General features: G+C 48.9%; 1 protein-coding gene across 2 annotated transcripts in view; it reads left to right on the plus strand.

The window, feature by feature from the left end:
- zrsr2 (zinc finger (CCCH type), RNA-binding motif and serine/arginine rich 2) overlaps positions 1–26,131 on the plus strand; it is a 66,924-nt gene that overhangs the window by 4,292 nt on the left and 36,501 nt on the right. For both annotated transcript variants that reach the window (XM_059967700.1, XM_059967701.1), the window contains exons 3-4: positions 13,891–13,954; positions 17,175–17,283. In XM_059967700.1, coding sequence (XP_059823683.1) covers positions 13,891–13,954; positions 17,175–17,283 — 173 coding nt within the window. The remainder of the gene's footprint in view (positions 1–13,890; positions 13,955–17,174; positions 17,284–26,131) is intronic.

Consider the following 26,131-nt stretch of genomic DNA (forward strand, 5'->3'; position numbering starts at 1 on the left):
TAGTGGCCATTACGGAGACTTGGCTGACACCAGGGCAGGAATGGATTCTCAATATTCCCGGATTTCAGTGCTTTAAAAGGAATGAGGGGAGGGAAGGAGGGGTGGCATTACTGGTCAGGGATACTATTACAGCTACAGAAAGGATGGGTAATGTAGCAGGATCCTCTTTTGAGTCAGAACTGGTGGAAGTCAGAACAGAATGGGAGCAGTTACTCTATCGGGAGTATTCTATAGGCCCCCTGGTAGTAGCAGAGATACCGAGGAGCAGATTGGGAGGCATATTTTGGAAAGAGGCAAAAATAACAGCGTTGTTATCATGAGTGACTTTAACTTCCCTAATATTGATTGGCACCTGATTAGTTTTAATTGGGGAAGGGCAAATTATGAGGCTATAAGGCTAGAACGTGCGGGTGTAAATTTGGATGATGTTTTTGCAGGGAAATGTACTATGGAAATGTACTTGGGGATCTCTTGCAGGATATTAGGGTAAATTTGTCCTGGTGAGGAAGACAAAGAATGGTAGGGTGAAGGAACGATGGGTAACAAGTGAGGTGGAAAATCTAGTCAGGTGGAAATGTCAACCTGAAATTATTAACCTACTCAGTTGAGGAAAAACACCAGAGACACGAAATTACCTCTGAAGCAGCTTTTATTCAGAGAGGAGTTCGCAGCCCCACGCACTTCGGGCGTAAGGTAGCCAACTCCCAATTTGTCAGTTTACAAAGGTCATACTTATACCCAGAAGCAGGGTACTACATTCGCAAATATGGTTACCGATTCAAATTCATCAATTGATTGGCTATTGCATAGCTAAGCACGCGAAATACTCAGAATTATCAAATGTTCAAGCGTAATACTTGGAATTAATACAGACACACTTCGAAACACTTGAAATAGATGTAACTCAAAATACTTTGCCAAACACATTGTCTTGTGGTCGCAGGTTCCCTTTTCCTTGTGGTCTCCACGTCTAGCCTGGCACCTTATTTTAGCTACCTGTCCTTACTTCCTCAATGACGTACCTCTCTCTTGTCCTGTCTACGTATTTTGCTACACTTACCCCTCGCCCACCCCCTCAACACGTACCCCTTACCCTCTTCACATTCTCATTCCCTCCTGTGATCATGAAATGATCACTTGTCAATATCGTGAAAATCCTCTGGTGCAGGTTCGAGGAGTTTGGTGGCCTCGCCAGTTGCCTGCATTCCCATCAGTGGCTTAGCCAGCAGCAGGTTCCCTAACGAGGCCATCATGCAGTTCAGGACACATTTGACAATGGCGATAGAGACAAAAATCCTGATAATAGCCATCAGCGTGTAAATAGCCCCATTGAACAACCAGTCCTTCCACGCACTTAGTCCCCAGTCCCCCCACCCTGCCCAACCTGTTCCTTCCTTGATGGATCCTAACTGTTCATCTATTTTGTTCATGTACCGTGTTATGTTGGCGGTAGCATCATCTAGCCCCATTATGCATTTGTCCTTTACAATAGCACAGAGCCCTCCCTCCCTGGCGAGGAGATAATCAAGTGCACAGCAGTTTTGCATGGAGAAGAGCTGCAGTTGGTTAAGGCTGTCATTTATGAGTCTTAATGCTCCCCTGGTGGCGTTCCCGAGGCTCATGAGACCACAGGCCAGATAGTTCCGATTGTGGGCCGCCATAGCGGCTCCTGATGCTCCCAAAGAGAAAAAACCATATCCAACCACCTGACCTGCAGTTGGGGTGGTCAGGACTTGGTAATCTGTTCAAAATTCCTGGGAGACCTCTCGTACCTCCCAGGCGGGTGGGATGAGGGACCCCAAGTTCCAGGGCAAGGAAGGAGGAAGGAGGAGGGTGCCATAGGCCACCGAGGAAGGGTATGGGTACTCCAGGAAGTTGGTGGCAATGCTGTTGTAGAAGAAAAAATACCCCGGGAGCGTATACATGGTCTCAGTGCAACCCTCACCCTTTAGGTGTATGGTATCACTTCATTCTGCTATACCGGCAGGGGCGTACACTCGTTTGGTACCCCTGCGATATTCAGGTCGTAGGAATACCTGATTGTTGACTCGGAGGTGGGTGCAGTTCCCCTCCCCACAAAGAAATTGCACCCCCTTGGCCAGGGACTGGCACTGTGTCTCATGGCAAGAGCAAGATATCCCTAAGGCTACACTTGGTGGGGTGACACTCCCTTTTCCTACAGGGCTTGGAGAGGCAGGTGACGTCATTCGAGACATACACGTCTGAACATCCCCACCCTGTTCCAAAGTAGCAGTTCTCATATACTCGGTCACCCTTTGGGGGTTTGGGATTCTCCTCTCACCAGAGATTTTTTCTCATCCACCTGTTGGATAGGGGAAACTGCGACTGGGGCCGTGGAAGAGTCATAGGTGAGTTCCACCCTCTTCCCCTCAGGCAACGTTTTGCTGGCGGGGGCACATCGGAAGGGCTGATCAACATGGTCTCAGTGCGGGAAAACGGTAAAGAGCGAGGAGTCACTGGCGGGGTGGGGACAGCAAACGATGGTTGTAGTGCCATACAGCCATTTGTGCACGTTTTGGAAATAGTTGCCACCTATAAACTCCGAGGAGGGTCTTTCAAGGGTGGGGCCTTTGGGGAAGCCCCAATCCCTTTTCTGCCTTGAAATGTCCCCCTTCGATCCTTTTAGGGGTTTTGGTTCCTCGTCCAGCCATCCCTGAACCTCTGTCCTATACGCCACTGTCCCTAAAAGAATATAGATAACCAAGAGCATCCTACCTTCCATCGCCAGAGCATAATTTCAACAATGTGACACTACAAGGAAAAAGGAATTTAAGCACACAACAGTTCAATCAAGTCCGTTTGTCAGTTCCTTCATTTATGTGTGGTTTCTAGCAAGTCCGAGGTCCAGCACTTGCAATCGCTCAGATGAATCCAACGTTCTTGTCCCTTCACCTTGACAGCAGAGGGAGTCTGCAAGAGGACCTGGTACGGTCCTTTCCACTGGGGTCCCAGCTTGGGTCGATCCCAGTTCCTTATTAACATACAATCTGGTTCTGCTCCCTGCCACTCGCCTTCTCTGTCAGGAAGAGGTCTTGAGGCTTCCTTCACCTGTGTGTGTAGGGACTTAAGAGACAAATGCTTGAGATAACACTACAGTTCCTCGCCCACCATTTGTAGATCTACTTGTATTGGCAGGGGGTTGTGGTCACTGCCCCATGGGGTTCTGTTTGGGCGCCCATAAACTATTTCAGCAGCAGTTAGCCCAGTACCGATTTGAGGTGTAATGCGCATATGATACAGTCCCGGGGAAGGACTTTAAGCCAATTTAGTCCTGTTTCAAGGGTCAATTTAGTTAGTTCGTCCTTCAGGGTGCCGTTTGCACGTTCCACGATTCCTGCGGCTCGGGGGTGGTGGGCAGAGTGGAATTGTTGTTCAATCTTTAGTATTTCACAGAGTTCTTTGTTTACTTTCCCAATGAAGTGCGGGCCGTTATCAGATGATAGTCTTTGTGGGATACCAAAACGAGGAATAACTTCTTTCAGTAGCATCCGCACTACTGTGGAAGCCTTGTTGTTCATTGTGGGGAAGGCTTCAATCCATTTACTGAAGACGTCGATTATAACTAAACAGTACTTGTAACAATTCACCTTAGGTAACCTGATAAAGTCCATTTGTAATGTGTCGAACGGTCCTGCTGGGGTTGGGGTGCACCCTTTATCACATCTAATAGATTTACCCGGGTTTACTTTTTGGCAAATTAAGCAACCCTTTGCCCATCTCTCCACTGCCTCATTCAAACTGGGTGACCACCATGTTTTTAACACCCAACATACACATTCCCTCCTGGCTGAGGTGAGTGTCAGAGTGGAGGCGGTCGACCAGGACAGGCAGGAGAGTATCAGGAATACAAATCTGGCCTGCTGGGGTCTGCCAGAGGCCCGTTGCGTTATTAATATTACAACCATGTTTTTTCCAAACTTCAATTTCTGCCACAGGGGCGTCCCCCTGTAATCGCGTGATGTCGGATATGCCTGGGCTATCAACCGGCTGCCTGGCAGGCAGAAGGCGTGGGGCCGAATCCACAGTTACTGCTTTAGAGGAGGAGGCTGGCTTGGCTGCCAGGTCTGCTCTGGCATTGCCTTTACTAACGGGAGAGTCATCGGATAATTGGGCGGCACATTTAATAATCGCAAGCTCCCTGGGGAGCTGGATGGCTTTGAGCAAATTGTCAATGCTTTTGCCAGCCGACGTTTGGAAGCCCCGCTGCGCCCATAGTGTGCCAAATCGTGAGCGACCCCAAATGCATAGCATGAATCTGTGTAAATATTGGTTGTCTGACCCGAGGCGAGGATGCATGCGCGAGTGAGGGCGAAAAGATCAGCCTGTTGGGCTGAGACTGGTGGGTGGAAGGCTGCCGCCTCTAAGGTGGTGTGTGGGGTCACAATGGTATAACCCGATTGCCAGACACCGTCCGGGGAGACAAAGGACGAGCCGTCCACAAAAAGTATCAGGTCCAGATTGTCGAACTCAAATGTCCTGGAGGTCTGGCCGCGGGGAAATGAGGAAGTGGTTTCGCTCTACGCAGGAGTGGGGAGGCTCGGATAGAAGGTCGGGCGGGTGATCCACAAAGGTAGCAGGGTTAAGTATGGTACAGTAGGCAAACGTCAGCAACGGATTATGGATAAAATTGGCTGAGTCTCGCCTGAGTGAAATGTTGAGCTTGGTGCATGGTTAGGAGGGCAGTTACCGCATGGGAAGAGTAGACCGTCACTGGTTGATGCAGGGTTAAGTTGGATGTTGTGGTAACCATAAGGTAAACGGCAGGAAGTATTTGAGTGCACGGGGGGTATCCCTGGGCTACCGGGTCCAGCGGTGCTGAATAATAGGCAACCGGATGCCGCCGGTCCCCATGTATCTGGGTGAGAATAGCTGTTGCACATAAATTGACAATGGAAACGTAGAGCTGTAAAGGCCTGTCATACAGTGGCTGACCCAGTGCAGGTGGGGCAGAAAGAGAATTAAAGAGAGTTAAAAGCAGCCGATTGGTGCTCGTCCATTATCAAGGGAGAGGCGGCCTTTGGAGAGGCTAAAGGGTGAGCGGCTTAGTCAGGCATGCAGCATTAGGGATCCATTGTCTGCAAAAGTTCACTAGGCCAAGGAATTTACGCATTTGCTTTGGAGTTTGTGGAGGTGGTGTCTGGGTTATGGGTCAAGTTCTGTCGGCCGTAAGTGCTCGATCTGCGGCACTAAGCAAGACACCTAAAAACTTCACCTGTATCTGCGTTTGTTTTACCTTTGTCAGAGAAATCAAGTACCCCAGGGAATGTAGGGCATGGAGGAGATAGTTTGAGTCCTCCTCACAGTCATGCTGAGTGTTGCTAGCCAAAAGCAGGTCATCAACGTACTGGATGAGCGCTGAGTTTTTAGGGAAGGTGAGGTCTTTCAGTTGGCCACAAAGGGTCTGTGAGAAAATAGTGGGGAAGTCCCTAAAGCCCTGGGGAAGTCAGGTCCAGGTGTATTGGTGATCCTGGAAAGTGAAGGCGAATAAGTAGCATGAATCCTCAGGTAAGGGTATGGAGAAGAAAGCGTGTTGTAAATCTATAATGGTGAACCATCGTGCAGTGGCGGGTATCTGGTCCAGAATGGTTGCATGGTTGGGGACGGCGGCATGTAGGGGAGGGATTATGTCATTAATTGCCCTTAAATCTTGTACAAGGCGCCACTTGGGGCATCCGGGCCTTGGCACTGCTAAGATTGGGGTATTACGGGGCGAAAGGCAGTGGACCAAGACACCCTGTTCTAAGGAGGTGGTAATAAGTGGGTGGATGTCCTGAACGGCTTCCGCTTTGAGAGGGTACTGCGGGACCCAGGGCAATCGTGAGTTGGGCTTTACCTGTATCTGGCTAGCGGGGTTAGGCCTATGTCGGTCTTGGAGGTTGCCCATATCTCGGGGGGGGGGGGGGGGGTTCGCAGCAGGGGTCAGTCGGAGGCTGATGGTGGTGTGGGGTTCCTGAGGCGTCACATTGCTTGTCGAAGAAAAGAATGCTATCACTTTCCACTTCCTGTGGGTTTCTTGTCAGGGAAAGGTCTGCCTGCTGCAGCACCCTGAAGATGGCAGGGCCCAATTCCTTAGCTGCATGACCCTCATTTACACGGAGGGTTATATGAGGGCTTATTCCAGGGGACTGCTGCCACAGGAAGTCGGGGACATGGGCAGCTAAGGCTATGCCTGCCTCCGCAGTCAACAATGGCAAAGACTGAAATTGGAAATTCAGTTCCCAAGTGTGGGGCGAATAAGGCTGCCAAGACTTCTGAGCGTCCTGAAGGGTCGTACGCAAGGGTCACATAGGGAGTGTATGGGGGCTCGAGGGCGACTGGCGAGCAGGAGGGGAGGTGGGCGAGGTTCAACGCCCACCATTGCGGGGCAACGTGAAGCCAGAATGCCCAATGGGTAGGAGGTTCGGTCAGGGTGAGACCATCACTGGTGCAGGTGACGGTGACATGGAAGCGACAGAGTATGTCCCTTTCTGCCAGGTTGACACCCAAGTTGGGGGTTACCACAAATCTGATAAGAGACTCATAGTGGTTATAGCAAGTGGGGAGTTCTTCGGTCATCTGGAACTCCTGCACCAGAGCTGACAATCCCGAAAAGGGGAGTCGGAAAGGGGGGAAGGTGTATCGAATGCAAATATCACGGTCCAGGGTGGACGAGGTGGCCCAGAGGTGAAAAATTGGTTCGTCCTCTGCAGACTGAGAGAGAACCGGCAGATTGCGCGGATAGCCTTGAGAATCCCACTCGCCCGCCTCCCGTCATTGTCGGAAAGGGTTGGTGGTTGTATAAGGGCCTATTCTGCGGGGGTCCAGGTTGACCCCTATCCCAGGGTTCCAGCGCAGGGAAACGAGGAGGGCAGGCGTCAGTCCTTCGGGAGCAATACCGCTGCCAGTGGCCTCTCTCGCCGCAAGCGAAACAGTAGTCTGTTGGCGGCGGCATTCTGTTGGGCAGGCGCTGGGGTCCCCTGGGGAAGGGTCGACGGGCAGGTCTGTACTGTCCATTTGGATGGTCTTAATGCCCATTTCCATAGTCATCTACCCACCCACGGGGATACACAACAGATTCCGTCGGATACCCTGTTCCCCCGTCAACACGGGGAGGACGCTGTATCATTTCTCGTTTAACGAGAATCGGCACAGACTTGCCCTGCGCCCAGAAATGGGTTACCAGGTGTCACATCTGGCTTCTGGTTTTGTCAGTCCAGTCTAAGGTGTGTGTCTTTATGGCCTTTGAGACCTCGTCTGGGAGGCACTGGATAAGGATGGCATTAAAGTGTGGGGAAGGCTGTCCAGTGTTAAATGCCACATCCGCAGCATAAATGGAGCAGAAACGGTCAAAAAAGTCAGGACCGTCCTCTTCCTTTTTCGGCCGTGTCTCTCACCCTAGTGAGATTTAAAGGTTGTTGCAGAGCCCTTCGGAGAGCTCGGCAGATGCATTCCGTTTTGCTTCCTTTTGCCGGGGACCTCCCATTCCAAATCCTCGTAGGTTTCTAATGGGCCATTATCCCCCAAATTAGCATGCCATTGTTCTGCCTCAGTAATGGTGAGGGCCATACAGCATAAACTAAAAAGATCCCTCAGGGTTGCCCGGTAGCTCTTAATAGTACTCAGCAAATATTCAATGACCTCCTCTGGTTTCTGCTTTCTGTCCGGAGCGCCCTGCATCACTAAGGGGTATACACAGAAACCGTCAAGGGATTTTGCACAGCATCCTCAGCCTGGGCTGGATTGTGACGAGGTTTAGGGACCTCTCACATTGACATCTGTCGGGGTGGGGGGGGGTGGGGGGGCTTGGATCCACCCAGATCTTTAGCGGGGTAGGGCCAATCGGGGTACTTCTGAGCAACGGCTGCGTCAGGATTATCCTCGGGGTCAATATCATCACTGGAGGGGGTACAGTCAGGGTCAAACTCGTCCCCTTGGGGGTCTATCAATGGGCTGTCACCCACATAGAGGTTCCGTCTTGTAATCCATTTATGAGTCATGCGGTTCTTAGGGGTCGCAGGTTTAGTACTGTGTGTGTTCCCCTTCCTGGTTTTGGCTCGGGTACGGGCCGCAACGGGGTCAGTGAACCGTGGGCTTGGGGTCGGGAGTGTATGGAGGGGGGGTGATCATGGGTCAAGGGCACAGGGGAGCGGAAGGCTCCGAAGGTACAGGCGGGACGGGATTCGCAGCCCTCGCAGGCGAAGGGACCTGCTGCTGCTGCTCCTTCTCAGTGTCCTCATTAGGGTCAAATAGGGTCTGTAGCCCAGTCATATCCGGAACTGGCCTTTTATCACCAAATTGTACATTATGATCATCAATTCTATGCTGTTTATCATAGATTTCACATAAGGCCTTCAGTACCGGCCAGCCCCTGGGTTTTCCGTCACTATCATTGATGGATATCTTTCTATTTTTTGCGTTCACCTCCCAGGAGGTCTGGCGGGAGCGCTCATTAAGTCTGCTGGCCATGGTATACCAACGTGTAATTAGATCTTTCCATTTCTGTGAAACGTTTTGTCGCCACACCTGTTTCTCTGCTCGTTTACACTTCTCAAGATCCCAAGTTCCCCCTAGTCATTTTCCCAACTTCTTGTTCATCCGCGCGCTCAGTCTCCGTAACTCTGTCTAGTTTTCAGGGAATTCTTTAACATTTTCCATAATGGCGTATTTGGTCCTGATTTATCTAGAGTCTGGCCCATTTTGATAACTTACTCTCGCATCCACTTCAGTGTCCTGACCTTCGCGTGGCAGATTTCTGCTATTAACAACCAGTCTAAGGCAGGATGCGGTTTCAGTCAGATGTTGGGACCAGACCTTAATCAAATTAAATATGAATTGCTCCGGAGCTTCCAACCCCAAACCCCACGCAGGGACTCTAACCCTGCTTCCTATACCAGGGGACTCGAACCCCAAACTTTGTAAACCAGGGGACTCGAACCCCAAACATCTTTGTAGTTCTCACTTGTTATCTGTGTCTCCCAACTGAGGTTCTCCATTTGGTCCGTGGAGGCCGTAGGATGGTCAGCCGGAGCTGAAGGGGTCGGAATGGGGAGTCAGAGAGGGAGAGGGAGATCAAGAAAAATCTCTCGGAGGGCCCTTCCGTCTCAACCCGCTCGTACCTGCCCGCTGATCGCTTACGCCAGATCCTGGACTGCCAACCGATCAGCTCCTGGCTGGCTTGCCACTCTACACGTACCCCTTACCTTTTTCACATTCTCAGAAGAAGGCAGCATACATGAGGTTTAGGAAGCAAGGATCAGATGGGTCTATTGAGGAATATAGGGTGGCAAGAAAGGAGCTTAAGAAGTGGCTGAGGAGAGCAAGAAGGGGACATGAGAAAGCCTTGGTGAGTAAGGTAAAGAAAAACCCCAAGGCATTCTTCAATTATGTGAAGAACAAAAGGTTGACGGGAGTGAAGATAGGACGGATTAGAGATAAAGGTGGGAAGATGTGCCTGGAGGCTGTGGAAATGAGCAAGGTCCTCAATGAATACTTCTCTTCGGTATTCACTAATGAGAGGGAACTTGATGATGGCGAGGACAATATGAGTGAGGTTGATGTTCTGGAGCATGTTGATATTAAGGGAGAAGAGGTGTTCGAGTTGTTAAAATACATTAAGACGGATAAGTCCCCAGGGCCTGACGGAATATTCCCCAGGCTGCTCCACGAGGCGAGGGAAGAGATTGCTGAGCCTCTGGCTAGGATCTTTATGTCCTCGCAAACATGAGGAAATCTGCAGATGCTGGAAATTCAAGCCACACACACAAAATGCTGGTGGAACATAGCAGGCCAGGCAGTGTCTATAGGAAGAAGTACAGTCAATGTTTTGGGCCGAGACCCTTCGTCAGGACTAACTGAAAGAAAAGATAGTAAGAGATTTGAAAGAAGGAGGGGGAGGGGAAAACCTGAAATGATAGAAGACCGGAGGGGGTGGGGTGAAGCTAAGAGCTGGAAAGATGATTGGCAAAAGGGATACAGAGCTGGAGAAGGGAAAGGATCGTGGGACAGGAGGCCTAGGGAGAAAGAAAGGGGGAGGGGAGCACCAGAGGTAGATGGAGAACAGGCAAAGACTGATTGTGAGAGGGGCAGAGAGAGGAAAAAAGGAGGGGGGAAATAAATAAAGAATGGGGTAAGAGGGGGAGGGGGGCATTAACAGGTTAGAGAAATCAATGTTCATGCCATCAGGTTGGAGGCTACCCAGAAGGAATATAAGGTGTTGCTCCTCCAACCTGAGTTTGGCCTCATCATGGCAGTAGAGGAGGCCATGTATGGATATATCAGAATGGGAATGTGAAGGAGAGTTGAAGTGAGTGGCAACCGGGAGATCCTGTCTGTTGTGGCGGACAAAGCGGTGGTGCTCTTTGAAACGTTCCCCCAATCTTTGTCGGGTCTTGCTGATGTAGAGGAGGCTGCACTGGGAGCACCGGATGCAATAGGTGACCCCAACAGACTCATAAGTGAAGTGTTGCCTCACCTGGAAGGACTGTTTGGGGCCCTGAATGGTGGTAAGAGAGGAGGTGTAGGAACAGGTGTAGCACTTACGCTTGCAGGGATAAGTGCCAGGTGGGAGATCTGTGGGGAGGGACATGTGGACCAGGGATTTGCGGAGGGAACGATCCCTGCAGAAAGTGGAGAGGGGCAGAGAGGGAAAGACGTGCTTAGTGGTGGGGTCCTGTTGAAGGTAGCGGAAATTGAGGAGGATAATATGCTGGATCTGGAGGCTGGTGGGGTGGTAGGTGAGGACAAGGGGAACACAGTCCCTTTTGTGGTGACAGGAGGATGGGGTGAGGGCCGAAGTGCGGGAAATGGAGGAGATGCGGGTGAGGTGTCATTGATGATGGCAGAAGGGAAACCAAGATTCTTAAAGAAAGAGGATATTTGAGATGATCTGGAACGGAAAGCCTCATCCTGGGAGCAGAGGCGGCGGAGATGGAGGAACTGGGAATAGGGAATAGCATTTTTGCATTTGGCAGAGTGGTAAGAGGAATACTTGAGGTAGTTATGAGAGTCAGTAGGTTTATAGAAAATGTCAGTGGACAGTCTGTCTCCAGAGATGGAGACCGAGAGATCGAGAAAGGGGAGAGAAATGTCCAAGATGGATCAAGTGAATTTGAGGGCTGGGTGGAAGTTAGAGGCATAGTCGATGAAATTGAGCTCAGCATGGGTGCAGGAAGCAGCACCAATGTAGTCATCAGTGTAGCGAAGGAAAAGTTGGGGAGCAATACCAATATAGATACAATATAGGGTACCAGTACAGAAAGCTTGTAGACAGTGCGAGAGGGAAGATAAGTGGGTGATAGAGAAGGGACGCACTCAGACCAAAGGCCTGAGATGTGTCTATTTTAATACAAGGAGTGTTGTGAACAAAGCGGATGAGCTTAGAGCGTGGATCAGTACTTGGAGATATGATGTGGTGGTCATTACAGAGATTTGGATGGCTCAGGGACAGGATTGGTTACTTCAATTGCCAGGTTTTAGATGTTTCAGAAAGGACGGGAGGTAAGAGGTGGGGGTGTGGCATTGTTGATCAGAGATAGTGTCATGGGTGCAGAAAAGGTGGATGCCATGGAGGAATTGTCTACAGAGTCTATGTTGATGGAGGTTAGGAGCAGGAAGGGGTCAGTAACTTTACTGGGTGTTTTTTATAGGCCACCCAATAGTAACAGGGATATTGAGGAGTAGATAGGGAAACAGATCCTGGAAAGTTGTAATGATTGTAGTGATGACTTTCAACAGACTGAAAAGCTTCAGCATGTAGAAATTAAGAAAGAGGATATGCTGGAGCTTTTAGAAAGCATCAAGTTGGATAAGTCACCGGGACCGGATTAGATGTACCCCAGGCTATTGTGGGAGGCGAGGAAGGAGATTGCTGAGCCTCTGGCGATGATCCTTGCATCATCAAGGGGGACAGGAGAGATTCCCAAGGATTGGAGGGTTGCGGATGTTGTTTCTTTATTCAAGAAAGTGAGTAGAGATAGCCCAGGAAATTATAGACCAGTGAATCTTACCTCAGTGGTTGGTAAGTTAATGGAGAATATCCTGAGAGGTATATTTGGAGAGGTATAGTATATTTAGGAGTAGTCAAGGGCTTTGTCAAGGGCAGGTAGTGCCTTACGAGCCTGATTGAATTTTTTGAGGATGTGACTAAACGCATTGATGAAGTAAGAGCAGTAGATGTACTGTATATGGATTTCATCAGGGCATTTGACAAGGTACCCCATGCAAGGCTTATTGAGAAAGTAAGGAGGCATGGGATCCAAGGGGATATTGCTTTGTGGATCCAGAACTGGCTTGCCCACGGAAGGCAAAGAGTGGTTGTAGATGGGTCATGTTCTGCATGGAGGTCTGTCACCAGTGGAGTGCCTCAGGGATCTGTTCTGGGACCCTTACTCTTTGTGATTTTTATAAATGACCTGGATGAGGAAGTAGAGGGATTGGTTAGTAAGTTTGCTGATGACACAGAGGTTGGGGTTGTTGTGGATAGTGTGGAGGGCTGTCAGAGGTTACAGCGGGACATTGGTAGGATGCAAAACTGGGCTGAGAAGTGGCAGATGGAGTTCAACCCAGATAAGTGCGAAGTGTTTCATTTTGGTAGGTGAAATATTATGGCAGAATATAGTATTAATGGTAAGACTCTTGGCAGTGTGGAGGATCAGAGGGATCTTGGGGTCCAAGTCCATAGGACACTCAAAGCAGCTGCGCAGGTTGACTCTGTGGTTAAGAAGGCATATGGTGTATTGGCCTTCATCGATCGTGGAATTGAATTTAGGAGCCAAGAGGTAATGTTATATAACCATATAACAATTACAGCACGGAAACAGGCCATCTCGGCCCTTCTAGTCCGTGCCGAATGCTTACTGTCACCTAATCCCACTGGCCCGCACTCGGCCCATAACTCTTCATTCCTTTCCTGTCTATATACCTATCCAATTTTACTTTAAAATGACATTACCGAACCTGCCTCTACCACTTCTACTGGAAGCTTGTTCCACACAGCTACCACACTCTGAGTAAAGAAATTAAGAATTACTTTAAAGAAATGTTGCAGCTATATGGGACCCTGGTCAGAGCCCTCTTGGAGTACTGTGCTCAGTTCTGGTCGCCTCACTACAAGAAGGATATGGAAGCCATAGAAAGGGTGCAGAGGAGATTTACAAGGGTGTTGCCTGGATTGGGGAGCATGCTTTATAAGAATAGGTTGAGTCAACTCGGCCTTTTCTCCTTGGAGTAAAGGACGATGAGTGTGACCTGACAGAGGTGTATAAGATGATGAGAGGCGTTAATGATGTGGATAGTCAGAAACTTTTTCCCAGTACTGAAATGGTTGCCACAAGAGGACATGGGTTTAAGGTGCTGGGGAGTAGGTATGGAGGAGATGTCAGGGGTAATTTTTTTTTTTCTCAGAGTAGTAAGTGCATGGAATGGGCTGCCAGCAGTGGTGGTGGAGGCAGATACTATATGGTGTTTTAAGAGGCTTTTAGATAGGTACAAGGAGTTTAGTAAAAATAGAGGGCTGTAGGTAAGCCTAGTAATTTCTGAGGTAGGGACATGTTTGGCACAACTTTGTGGGCCGAAGGGCCTGTATTGTGCTGTAGGCTTTCTGTTTCTAAGTGGTTTTGGCATAGAATAGATGGGCCAAAGGATTTGTTTCTGTCCTGTATTTTTCTATAATTCTGGCATGTACCAAAGTGTTAACCTCTTAGTACCTTTTTGAGAATTTCTATAGAACTGTGATTACAGCAGATTTTGTGAAATGCCTTATTGGAGATTTGTCACTAGTGACCTAGATATAAAATTAAATGGATGACTAACCCTGTTGACTGTGCATTTGAATTTTATACTTGCATCTGTTTGTAAAGTTTCAAGAATGTAATTATATTCATCAAATTACAGAACTAGTTTGTGAAGATGAGGTAGAAGAGGCAGAAGAGCCTGAAGAAGAGTTGGAGGCTGAAAGGTCAGTGCTTTTCTGTGGTGAAGATATTTTCATTTTTAATGAAAAAACAGTTACATTCACTTTTATTAAAGTGACAGTTATCAAGTTATTGGAAATATTAGTAGAAATCTACTTTAAAAACAAATCAGTAACTAATTTTTGTCTTAAAAAGACCAGATAGTTGGCAAAGTCTTTCTTTTGTACTATGTGTACTGTATTTTGTAAGAGCTGGCCTAATAATTAAACTGAGGTGATTTTTGTAGCATTACAGCGTAAAGATCAAAATGTAATCTTTTTATGTGTCAGCAATGTCTGAATATGGGAATCAGCTAGGAGTAATCTGTATCAATATTCTGTTTACTACCCTAGTTTCATCATGATCTCTGTGTACATAGTAACATCTGAGGAATAAGGAACTCTTGTTCCATTTGTACAAACCTGAGACACATGAGAGTGCAGATGCTGGAATCTGGAGGTCCATCTTAAAATATTAGATACTCAGTACTGCAGATGCTGGAAATTTTGAGCAATATACACATGGTGCTGGGGGTCAGGGAGCATCTATGGATGGGAATAAACTGTTGACATTTCAGGCTAAGACCCTTCATCCAGGACTGGAAGCAGAGAGACAACATCTGCCGGAAGTAAATTCCTTGTATGTGCACAGGTACTTGGCGATTAAAGTCTGATTTTGATTCTGAAAGGAAGGATGGAGGGAGGAAGGAGTACAAGGTATCAGGTGATGGGTGAAACCCGGAGGGGGTGAATTTTATTGGTGGAAGAGATAAAGTGCATGGAAAAAAGGGAAGAGGAGGAGCAACAGAGGGAGGTGATGGCCAGGTAAAAAGAGAAGTTGTGAGAGGGGAACAAGAATGGGGAATGATGAAGCAGGGTGGCAATTACCAGATGCAGTGGAGACGAAGGAACTGATCCAGAATCTGTTCTCAGGATGAGGCTTTTCATTCCAGAACTACAGAGGTGTTCTTCAAAAAAGGGCTTCCCTTCCTCCACCATCATTGCCTCCCTCACCCACATCTCTTCCATTCCACGTACATCTGCCTTCACCCCATCCACCTGCCCCCCCACCAAGGATAGGGTTCCTTGTGTCCTCACCTACCACCCCAGAAACCTCCATATCCTGCACATAATTCTCCGTAACTTCTGCAATCTCTCAATGGAATCCCACCACCAAGCACATCTTTCCATAAGCATCTCACCCAATGTGACTCCCTTATCGGCTTGTTGCTCCCCACTGATCTCCCTCCCAGCAAGCTGAACAGGTGCCACCCCTGTCCCTGTGCTTCCTCCCTCACTACCATCTACCATTTAGGACCCAAACATTCCTTCCAGGTGAGGCGACGCTTCACCTGTGAGTCTGTTGGAATCATATACTGTATCAGTGCTTCTAGCGAGGCCTCCTGTATATTGGTGAGACCTTACGTAGATTGGGAGACTGCTTCGAGCACCTTCAATTTAAACCACAACAAGCGGGGTTTCCTGGTGGCCAGCCATTTCAATTCTACTTCCCATTCCGACATGTCAGTCCACGACTGCCTCCACTGTCATGATGAGGCCACACTGAGGTTGGAGGAGCAACACCCTTGTATTCTGTCTGTGTAGCCTCAGTCTAATGGCGTGAGCATCGATTTCTGAACTTCTGGTAATTGCCCCCTCCCCACCCCTTCACCATTCCCCATTCCTGTTTCCCCTTCACACCTTCTCTCCTTAACGCCCATCACCTCCCTCATGCTCCTCCCCCTTACCTTTTTTCCATAGTCTGTCCCTTCCTGTCAGATTCCCCCCTTCTCCAATCCTTTATCTCTTTCACCAATCAACATCTCAGCTCTTTCTTTCGCTCCGCCCACTCTCCTGGTTTCACCTAGCACCTTCCACCTTGTACTTCCTCCCTTCTCCACCTTCTTTCCTCTTCCTTTCCAGCTCTGATGAAGAGTCTTGGCCTGAAACGTTGACTGTTTATTTCCATCCATAGATGCTGCCTGACCTGAGCTCCTCCAGTGTGTGTTATCTAGATATTGATCAGAAATCCCGGATATTGTGCAATGAATGTAAAGCTGGTGTTCCCAGTAATTAAGGCCTAGGGTGTAGGTACAGTGCTTAGGAAGTTACCCTACAGCAATACTGTGTTGAAGTACTGGATAAATTTGTGGCCTCCGTATTTAGGGGTGATTACCTTGCTTTGAGGCAGCTAGCAAGCAATAGTTTCAGCAAATTCACTTCCTACAGTGAATGGGATTGTCCCTTGAGGGTAAGTTGAATTGAATGACAGAAGCTCTGGAGGTATCTGATATTCATAAGATTCAGAAAGGGCAAGACAAGATGGGTGTTATTTGAATACTTCTAGTGGAGGAGATTAGAACTATGATGGTAGGTGCTAGTACAAGGGATCAGCAATTTACAATTGAGATGAAGATGAAAAATGATAACTTGTACCTGGGAGAATGTTTGATTCTATTAATAAGTATACACAAAGTCGTGATAGAGTTTCGATCTACTGGGATTATTATGGCTTGGACAGCATGGTGAATTTAGTTTTGATGTCCAAGTGTGCTTTCAAAGTGGAGGATCAGAGAATAATTGGGTTGATAACTGGATGACGGTAATTCACATCTACAATAGTTAATAGAATGATACAGCATGCTTAGGGTTCAGATGAATGTGAGAAGATATCATTAAAGCTTAATTCTAAAAAGGTATTACAGGATAAATAGGTGCTGAGTGTATAAAATTAGAAAACGTACTTGGAACATTTTAGAAGCAAGATGAAAAATTACTTTGGGAGTTAATTTTTTTGTAATTTCAGGTATGGAGTACATTCAGTTAAGATCAGGAGACTCCTTGGACTCAAGGAGAATTGAGTGATGAAAGGATTGAGTGAGGTGATTGTCTTCCAGGATCAGCATCATCTTGCTAAATAGTGATAAAGGGCCATATTGACTCCTTTAGCAATATTTTCTTGTAGTCTTGGGTTTCAGAAATGATAGATAAGTGTCCACTATCAGTATTCATCATCTCCATCAATTCTTCTCCGTCTCCATCTGAGTAATTAAGGAATGTATATTTTCTGTTTCAATTGAAGTGATAAATTATATTGAATAAAAAGGTAATTATACTATAACTGTAATTAGCCATAGGGTGAAAATGGTGGGTTTAGTTGTATTTCCAATTCCAGTTCAGCACTGCTGTTATGGTCTTGTTTTGATAACTGTTTTTTCTTCTATAGGGAGCGTTTGCATTTAGAATGGTTGGAGAAAGAAAAGAAGGCACAGGAGGAGTTCCAACTAAAAAAGGAAAAGGAAGCAGCAGCACAGAAAAGGCAGGAAGAGGAGGAGGTAATCTGATTTTTAGCTCTTCAGCACCTTGAATTGATTATTTTGAGAACAGTGGGATTAGAATGGCATTCTACATCATTTGCTCTGAGGATAAACTGGGTAAAACTGGATATGTAGTTCATAATTCAAATAACTGTTTGTGGCTTCAGATTGTATAAAATTCCTGCTGTTGTACAAAGTGTGGGTTCATTAATAAGGGATTTTGTAGGGAGGACTATGCTTATTAGCACAAATATAATTTTAAATGGAATTCGGCAATGAGTCAGTTGGAAAGGAATTTAACATTGTTAGTATGAAGAATGTAATGTCTAAAGTATTTGGAAAATTAGATGCAAAGCTTTGCTTAGAAATAAACATATTTAAAATCCTTGCCAACATTCTAATATACATTCCACTCAGAAATAAGGCCTGTCAAAAATGGGAGCTATGCATAGCTGAGAAAATTTACCAAAATTATTTTAGGAATACGGGCTCTTATTTATGAGGACAAACTAGAGAAGTTGGAGTTAATGCCTTTGAAATTGGGAAGTTGACAGCAGATCTGCTATTTCTATTGACGGAAGGGTTAAGAATTGAGCTTAGAATGAAGGGATTTGGCAAAAGAGCAAAAAGTGTTGTGAAGAAATAATTTTTACAGTGATTGGTTAGGGTCTGGAATGCCTTGTGGTAGAATGATGGAGGAATTCAGGCCCTTCAGTCTTATTTATTGATGCTGACCAAGATGCTCATCTGAGCTGTTCACATTTGGTCCACATCCCTCGAAACCTTTCTATCCTTGTAGTTGTCGAAGAGTCATTTAAGTGATATTGTATCTGCCTCAACCATTTCCTTTAGCAGCTCATTCCATTTAAGCATTGAATGAAAAGTTGAATATACTAAAACTGTAACTAGCCATAGGGTGAAAACGATGTGGGTTTAATTGTATTTCAGATTTCATTTCAGCAGTACTGTTATGTATTGTCTTGTGTTGATATCTTAGTAAATCACAACACAATTTTCCCATTTCCTCGTTCCTTCTGGAACTACCTTCTGGATGGAAAAAGGTTGTCTTTCAGGTCTCTTTCAAGTCTTTTCCTTTTCACCTTAAACCTTTGTACTTTATTTTTTGATTCTCTTTTCTCTTGACTTTATACAGCTCTGTAAGTTTACCCTTCCATCTCCTAAGCTCCAAGGACTAAAGTCCTGGTCCATAGAATAGTACAGCACATTACAGGCTCTTCGGCCCACAATGTTGTGCTGATCCTCAAACCCTGCCTCTCATATAACCCCCCACTTTAAATTCCTCCATATACCTGTCTAGTAGTCTATTAAACTTCACTAGTGTGTCTGCCTCCACCACTGACTCAGGCAGTGCATTCCACACACCAACCACTCTCTGAGTGAAAAACCTTCCTCTAATACCCCCCTTGAACTTCCCTCCCCTTACCTTAAAGCCATGTCCTCTTGTACTGGGGAAGAGGCGCTGGCTGTCCACTCTGTCTATTCCTCTTAATATCTTGTACACCTCTATCATGTCTCCTCTCATTCTCCTTCTCTCCAAAGAATAAAGCCCTAGCTCCCTTAATCTCTGATCATAGCCACACAACCTCACCTGATACTCCATCCTTGTATTCTAAGATGGACATTCCAGGATGATGTCTGGAACTTGCTGGCTGTCAGGATTTTATTGCCATAGTCCTAGATGCAGAAGTCAGCAAAATTTGTTGTGCTCTTGCAGTGTGAGTTAATGTAGAATGACATCACTCTGGTGCTGGTGAACCACAGCAAAGTTCTCTGGACTGCAGACAATACTTCTAAATATGTTGTTAACTATACCTCTTTCGAATTACTCACTGCAATCTGCAGTAATAAGTGTACAATGTCCTGGGTATGTTACTCAAAGTGGCCTCTTTGGTTTGTTACAAGTAGGAATGTTTCTTTGTCGGATAAATGTTTCTCTAGCCGTTGTTTCACTTTAGAATGGCTGATATGGTAATTGTATTCATTTGTTAATCAATGGGGAATGTCATTGTGTCTTGTGATGCTGGGAACTTGGGGGAGGGGTTTTCGCGGGTTTTTGGGAGAGGCCGAGGAAGACGCTGAGGAAGGTGGACGTGTGCTGGACTGCTCGTAAGACCACCGGGGTGGTCCCAGGTGCGACGGCCGGATGGGTCGATTGGTTCGTTGATTGAGCTCCAACGAGTGCACTAAACAGACTGAACTTTGATAAGTTGGCGCCTTTTGTTTTTTTCCTTATATATATATATATATATATATATATATATATATATATATATATTGTATTGCCTACTATTTTTTTAATTTTAGTAAACTCTTTAAAGTGTATTTCATAACGGTATTTGTTGTGGGTTTGATACTGTTGGCGGGCGCGAGGCATTAACTCGATTCTCACAGCACCTGTGTGTACGGGAGGTGGGTTGGAGAGTGGCTGGATCTCCTTTTTTCCCCTAGACATATACCAGCCTGTGGGTAAGGGTTACATTTGTGGGGTGCTCGTCCCGGATTGGATTGTCAGGGGCTGTGGAATCGCGCAGGCAGCAGAGCGGAAATGGACAGAGATAAGTTTGTTGGTGCCAGTTTGAAGGTGTACCAGTACAGTACGCATGCGTAGTGAGCGGAGTGGATTTTCGCGTTTCGGGAGACGCGATAGTGCGGGGTTTAAGTTCGGTGAAGGGTATTGGGCAGGTAGAATTGGTAGCTAGACGGTGTGGTAAAGAGGTAGAGTCTAGCTGGGTGTTGGTTCGTACGAGTGCTGAAGTCAGGACGGTGGAACTGCCAGCGACGGTCAGTGTACCGGGGGAGGAGGGGCCGTGGGGGCTCCACTTCTACAAGGATGAGGCTGAGGAGACATCGGAGGAGGAGTTAGAGCTAGAGGTGGACCCCAGAGAGGTGCCCGGCACTAGTAAAGGGAGGTGGGAGGAGGGAGTCGTGACTAAGCCCCGCTCCCCAGGTAGGGTGGAAGCCTCGGAGCTGGCAGCCGCACTTAATTCCCTGGTGGGGGTGGCCGAGAGGTCACGGCTGAAGCTGGGGGTGTTCTCCGGAGCCAAGCCTACTCCGGATGGGGAGGTGGACTATGAGACCTGGATCGAGCATACGTCTTTGATGTTAGAGGAGTGGCCAGGCTCAGAGGAGGAGAAGAGGCAGCGATTGGTGGGAAGTTTGAGGGGTTTAGCAGCCAAAATCATCCGGGAGTTGAAAGCTGAGAAGCCTGGGGCCTCAGTGGAGGACTGCCTAGAAGTTTTGGAGGGAGCGTTTGGGTTGTCAGGGGAACCCTGGCTGCTTTTAGCAGAGTTTCAACGCCTGGAACAATGGAGAGGGGAAAAGCTCTCCATATTTAGGATGGAGGGGATGCTCTCGGGGCTGCGGCGCCGGGGGGTAGTGAAGGCGACTGACGTGGCTAGCGTGAGGATGAGTCAGCTATTCAGTGGCTCTCTGGAGGAGGACAAGGTGGCGAGGTCTATCCGGCAGGCTTATAGGAAAGGTCCCCCTCCGTCCTTTGGGCAACTGATTAGAGAGGTGCGAGAGAAAGAGAGAGCGTTGGGGCGGAAAAGGGGCACGGGCCTACGGGAGCAATCCTCAGCGATACAGGAAGTGGTGGCTGAGTGGAGGAATGACAATCCCCCGGGGAGTAGGGAACCCCCTTTGGAGGGGAGGGACAGGGGAGGTACCTACTCTCAGGGGCGATCAGTGCAGTGGATTGGGAGCAGGAGCCGTCCTGGGAGAGGAGGGGCGGCCGGCAGTGTGTGCTTTAACTGTGGGAAAGAGGGGCATTTCAGGCGGGACTGTGGAAGGCCGAGGGTGTGCTATAGCTGTGGAGAGGAGGGTCACTTTAGGTGGGATTGTGAGAGACAAGGAGTCCCGCGGAGGACAAGCCCCCCTATGACTAAAAAGGGAGAGGTGTCGGGAAACTTAGGAGAGGCTCAGTGAGGGAACGGACTGGAGCCTCTGGAAGAACACGTTCCCAAAGATCAGTCGGAAGACCACCGGGTGCCCACGCCTCTGTTCCGGATGGGCTGGTAGGACCCCGTGCCAGTGTGGGTCTACGGATAGAGGGAATTTACGCAAAAGCAGTTCTTGATACGGGATCGCAGGTGACCTTATTGTACCGGTCTTTCTACAATCAATATCTAAAGCATTTGCCCGTAACACCATTTGACGCCCTGCAGATTTGGGGTGTGAGCAAGGGTGACTACCCTTACGATGGGTACCTATCGGTGAGATTGGAGTTCTCGGAGGGCGATGTGGGAGTGTCGGAAGCTATTGAGACGTTGGTGTTGGTGTGTCCTGACCCGGTGGAAACCGGTGGTGCTGCCCTCCTGGTGGGGACTAACTCCCCAGTTGTGCGACGGCTCCTGGGAGCTTGTAAGGAGAAAGGGGGGGAAGACTTTCTGGAGACCCTCTCGGTGCATCCAGTGTTTCGAGCAGTGTTCGCAGAAGGGGTTGCCTCCCAAGGGCTGGACCCGGAGTGTAAACGAGGGACGGTGTGGTGTACGCAGGCGAGGCCCAAGGTGATCCGACCCGGGGAGGTAGCCCTAGTGATGGGGACCCCCAGATTCCCAGGAGTGCCGACGGGAGAAGCCCTGTTAGTAGACGCCCCAGACGATCTTGAAGGGGAGACACGATTTCCGGCGGGGGCGCTGGTGAGGCCCGAAGTGCAGAGACCAGGGGTGGTACATGCGAGGCACATAGCTATAAGTGTCAGGAACACCACGGCAAGAGAAATCACCTTTAAGAGGGGAATGCCGCTGGCACATCTGTTCCCGGTGACGGTAATGTCCAGCGCACCAGTGCGGACCCCTAACGGGGAGGGATCGGAGCATCGAAGGGAGCTGACCGCTGAAGCCTTTAACTTCGGGGATTCCCCAGTGTCGCCGGAGTGGAAACGCAGGCTAGTGGAGAAGATGCTGAAGATGGAAGCTGTTTTTTCTCGGGGCGAGTTTGATGTTGGCTGCTCCAAAAGCACTCGCCACACCATCCGGGTGACGGAGGACACCCCGTTCCAAGAGAGATCCCGGCGGCTGGCTCCGGCAGATGTTGAGGACGTGCGACAGCACTTGTGCAAGTTGAAGGAGGCCGGAATCATAGCTGAGTCTCGAAGTCCTTATGCGTCCCCAATAGTGGTGGCACGGAAGAAGAATGGGCGAGTGCGCATGTGTGTTGACTACAGGACGTTGAATCGGCGAACTGTCCCTGATCAATATACTGTCCCAAGAGTCGAGGATGCGTCGGCCTGTCTGAGCGGTGCGAAGTGGTTCAGTGTGCTGGATTTAAGAAGTGGGTATTACCAGATCCCGATGAGTGCGGCCGATAAAGAGAAGACGGCTTTTATCTGCCCGCTGGGGTTCTTTCAGTTCGAACGAATGCCCCAAGGCATATCCGGAGCCCCAGCCACCTTCCAGAGGCTCATGGAGAGAACTGTGGGGGATATGAATCTGTTGGAGGTGCTGGTGTACCTGGACGATTTGATAGTGTTTGGATCGACTTTGGAGGAACATGAGGAGAGGCTGTTGAAGGTGTTGGGCCGGCTTAATGAAGAAAGGTTGAAGCTTTCCCTGGACAAATGCCAGTTCTGCAAGTCGTCGGTTAACTACATTGGCCATATCATTTCGCGAGAGGGAGTGGCTACTGATCCAACCAAGATAGAGGCCGTGACCACCTGGCCGAGACCCCAGAAAGTGGGTGCTCTGCGCTCATTTTTGAGGTTCTGTGGGTATTACCGGCGATTTGTGAAAGGATATGCCAAAGTGTGTCACCCGTTGACTCAGCTGTTGTGTGGCTATCCCCCGGTGGGGAAGAAGAGGACGGGGAACCAGAGGCAGGATGCTGGAGGATACTGGAACCGGCGGAACCTTTTGGCTCGAGATGGGATGATCAATGTGAAGAGGAGTTCCGATCTTTGAAAAGGGCACTGACCCAGGCCCCGGTGTTGGCTTTTGCCGATCCCCAGAAGCCATATGTGCTGCACACGGATGCCAGCCGAGAGGATCTTGGGGCTGTTCTGTACCAGGAGCATGGCAAAGCATTGAGGCCGGTAGCCTTTGTCAGCCGAAGCTTGTCGCCATCTGAGAGAAACTATCCCACTCACAAGTTGGAGTTCCTGGCGCTGAAGTGGGCGGTGGTGGACAAGCTGGGCGATTACCTTTACGGAGCCAAGTTTGAGGTGAGAACGGATAACAATCCTCTCACTTATATTTTGACTTCGGCGAAGCTGGATGCCACAGGACATCGGTGGCTGGCGGCATTGTCGGTATATGATTTCAGCCTGAGGTACCGCCCCGGAAGCAAGAATATCGATGCGGATGCATTGTCTCGTTGGGAGCCGGGGGTGGAGGAGAGGGACGAGGAGTGGGAGAGTGTCCCTGCCCCTGGAGTGAAGGCGATGTGTCAGTTTGTTATCACCGTGAAGGCCAAGGGAAGAGGGAGGCTGGAACGAGCCGTGGACCATTTGGGGGTTTTTGACGACGCCATACCCCTAGTTTACTGTGACCTGACCGCTCTGGGGACTAAACAGTTGCCGGAACTGAGTCCGGGGGAAGTGGCAACTGCTCAGCAAAATGACCCGGGCATTGGCACAGTGTGGAGAGCGGTCGAGAAGGGGGATGGGGCGTTGGCTGAGAAGGCAAACACCCATATGTGCCTCTGTTGTTGAAGGAGTGGTCTCGGTTGAAGTTAAAGAACAAAATCTTGTACCGGGTAACGACGCCTCCGGACCAACCCCGCTGTTGGCAACTGGTCCTGCCGGAGGAGTATCGCCAGGCTGTATCCAGGCCTTACATGATGATTCTGGACATTTGGGGGTGGAAAAGACATATGGATTACTCAAAGACCGGTTCTACTGGCCCCGGATGAGGGGGGACGTCGAAGAATACTGTAGGGGATGCCGTCGTTGCATCCAGAGGAAGACCCTGCCAGCGTTGGCGGCTCCACTGTCGCACTTGCAGAGTGCGGGACCTTTGGACCTGGTATGTATGGATTTCCTGTCGATTGAGCCTGACACCAGCAACACAGCGAATGTATTAGTCATCACCGATCATTACACTCGCTATGCTCAGGCATTTCCCACCAAGGATCAGAAGGCGACGACAGTGGCGAAGGTGTTATGGGAGAAGTACTTTGTGCATTACGGCCTTCCCAGGCGAATCCATAGTGATCAGGGGCGGGACTTTGAGAGCCGCCTTATCCAGGAATTACTGACTATGCTTGGGGTTGAGAAATCCAGGACTACCCCTTACCACCCACAGGGAGATCCTCAGCCAGAGAGATTCAACAGGACCCTGTTGGATATGCTCGGGACGCTGGAGATTGGGCAGAAAAGCAGGTGGAGTCGTCATATTGGACAATTGGTTCACTGTTACAATTGTACTCGCAATGATGCTACAGGGTATTCGCCCTATTATCTGATGTTTGGGCGGGAAGCGAGGTTGCCCATTGACGTGAGTTTTGGAGGTGGAGTGGGTGAATTTCCCGGGAAGTCCCATCTAAAGTACGTGTCCGACATGAAGAGGGAGTTACAGCGGGCGTACGAGTTGGCCGAGGCGGCGGCTACCAAACAAAATCAGAGGAATAAGATGCGGTATGATCGAAAGGTGAAGTTTGTACAATTATTACCGGGCGATCGGGTCCTTTTACGGAATTTGGGACTCCCTGGTAAGCACAAGTTTGCAGATCGATGGGCGGCCAGCCCCTATGTAATAGAGAGCCAGATGCCGAACCTGCCAGTTTACTGGGTGAAACCCGAGGATGGCAAAGGGCCTATCAAGGTACTCCATAGGAATCACCTGCTGCCACTGGGTCAAGCGGTGCAGGTGGATAAGGAGCCCGAGTGGGAGGTTACGCCCAGTACAAGGACTCTGCGAGGGAGTGGAGAACGGGAAGAGCCCGCTGCTGAAGAGCGGGGACGGGTCCCTCACCCGGGAATGGCTACCGATTCAGAGGAGGACGACTCAGATGAGTGGGTCCTGTTCCCATTCGCTGGTGCTCCAGTACCAGGAGAGGAGGCTCCTGGCCCTTCCCATACTGAATTGGGTGAGAGGAGGGAAGGTCTTGAGGGTCAGATGGAGAGGCAGCCTACATTGGTGGGAGAGAGGGTGGAACCTGAGCGTGAGCCGGAGAGATCTCGGGTGAGGGAGGACCCCTGTGAGGAAGGGGGTGCGGGTCTGTCAGGTAGACCTGGGGTGTCCGAGACAGTGGGTTCGCAGGTGACGAGGGAGCCCAGTGGGGCAGAAGGGGTATGGAGATCTCAGAGGATTAGGCGCCCCCCCGGAGCGGTTGACATATGTGGTACCGGGAGAACCGAGTGTGATTTCTACTGCTCTGGGTAGTTATGTCACTGCTTTCTGCACCTGGGTTGGGTTTTGTGTGTTGCAAGAAGCTTTGGGGACCTCTAGTAATGCCATGAGGGCATGACATTTGCTGGCGGGGAGAGAATGTACAATGTCCTGGGTATGTTACTCAAAATGGCCTCTTTGGTTTGTTACAAGTAGGAATGTTTCTTTGTCGGATAAGTGTTTCTCTAGCCGTTGTTTCACTTTAGAATGGCTGATATGGTAATTGTATTCATTTGTTAATCAATGGGGAATGTCATTGTGTCTTGTGATGCTGGGAACTTGGGGGAGGGGTTTTGGGAGAGGCCGAGGAAGACGCTGAGGAAGGTGGACGTGTGCTGGACTGCTCGTAAGACCACCGGGGTGGTCCCAGGTGCGACGGCCGGATGGGTCGATTGGTTCGTTGATTGAGCTCCAACGAGTGCACTAAACAGACTGAACTTTGATAAGTTGGCGCCTTTTGTTTTTTTCCTTATATATATATTGTATTGCCTACTATTTTTTTAATTTTAGTAAACTCTTTA

Source organism: Hypanus sabinus, chromosome 4 (assembly GCF_030144855.1).
Source record: "Hypanus sabinus isolate sHypSab1 chromosome 4, sHypSab1.hap1, whole genome shotgun sequence".
Classification (NCBI taxonomy): Eukaryota; Metazoa; Chordata; class Chondrichthyes; order Myliobatiformes; family Dasyatidae; genus Hypanus; species Hypanus sabinus.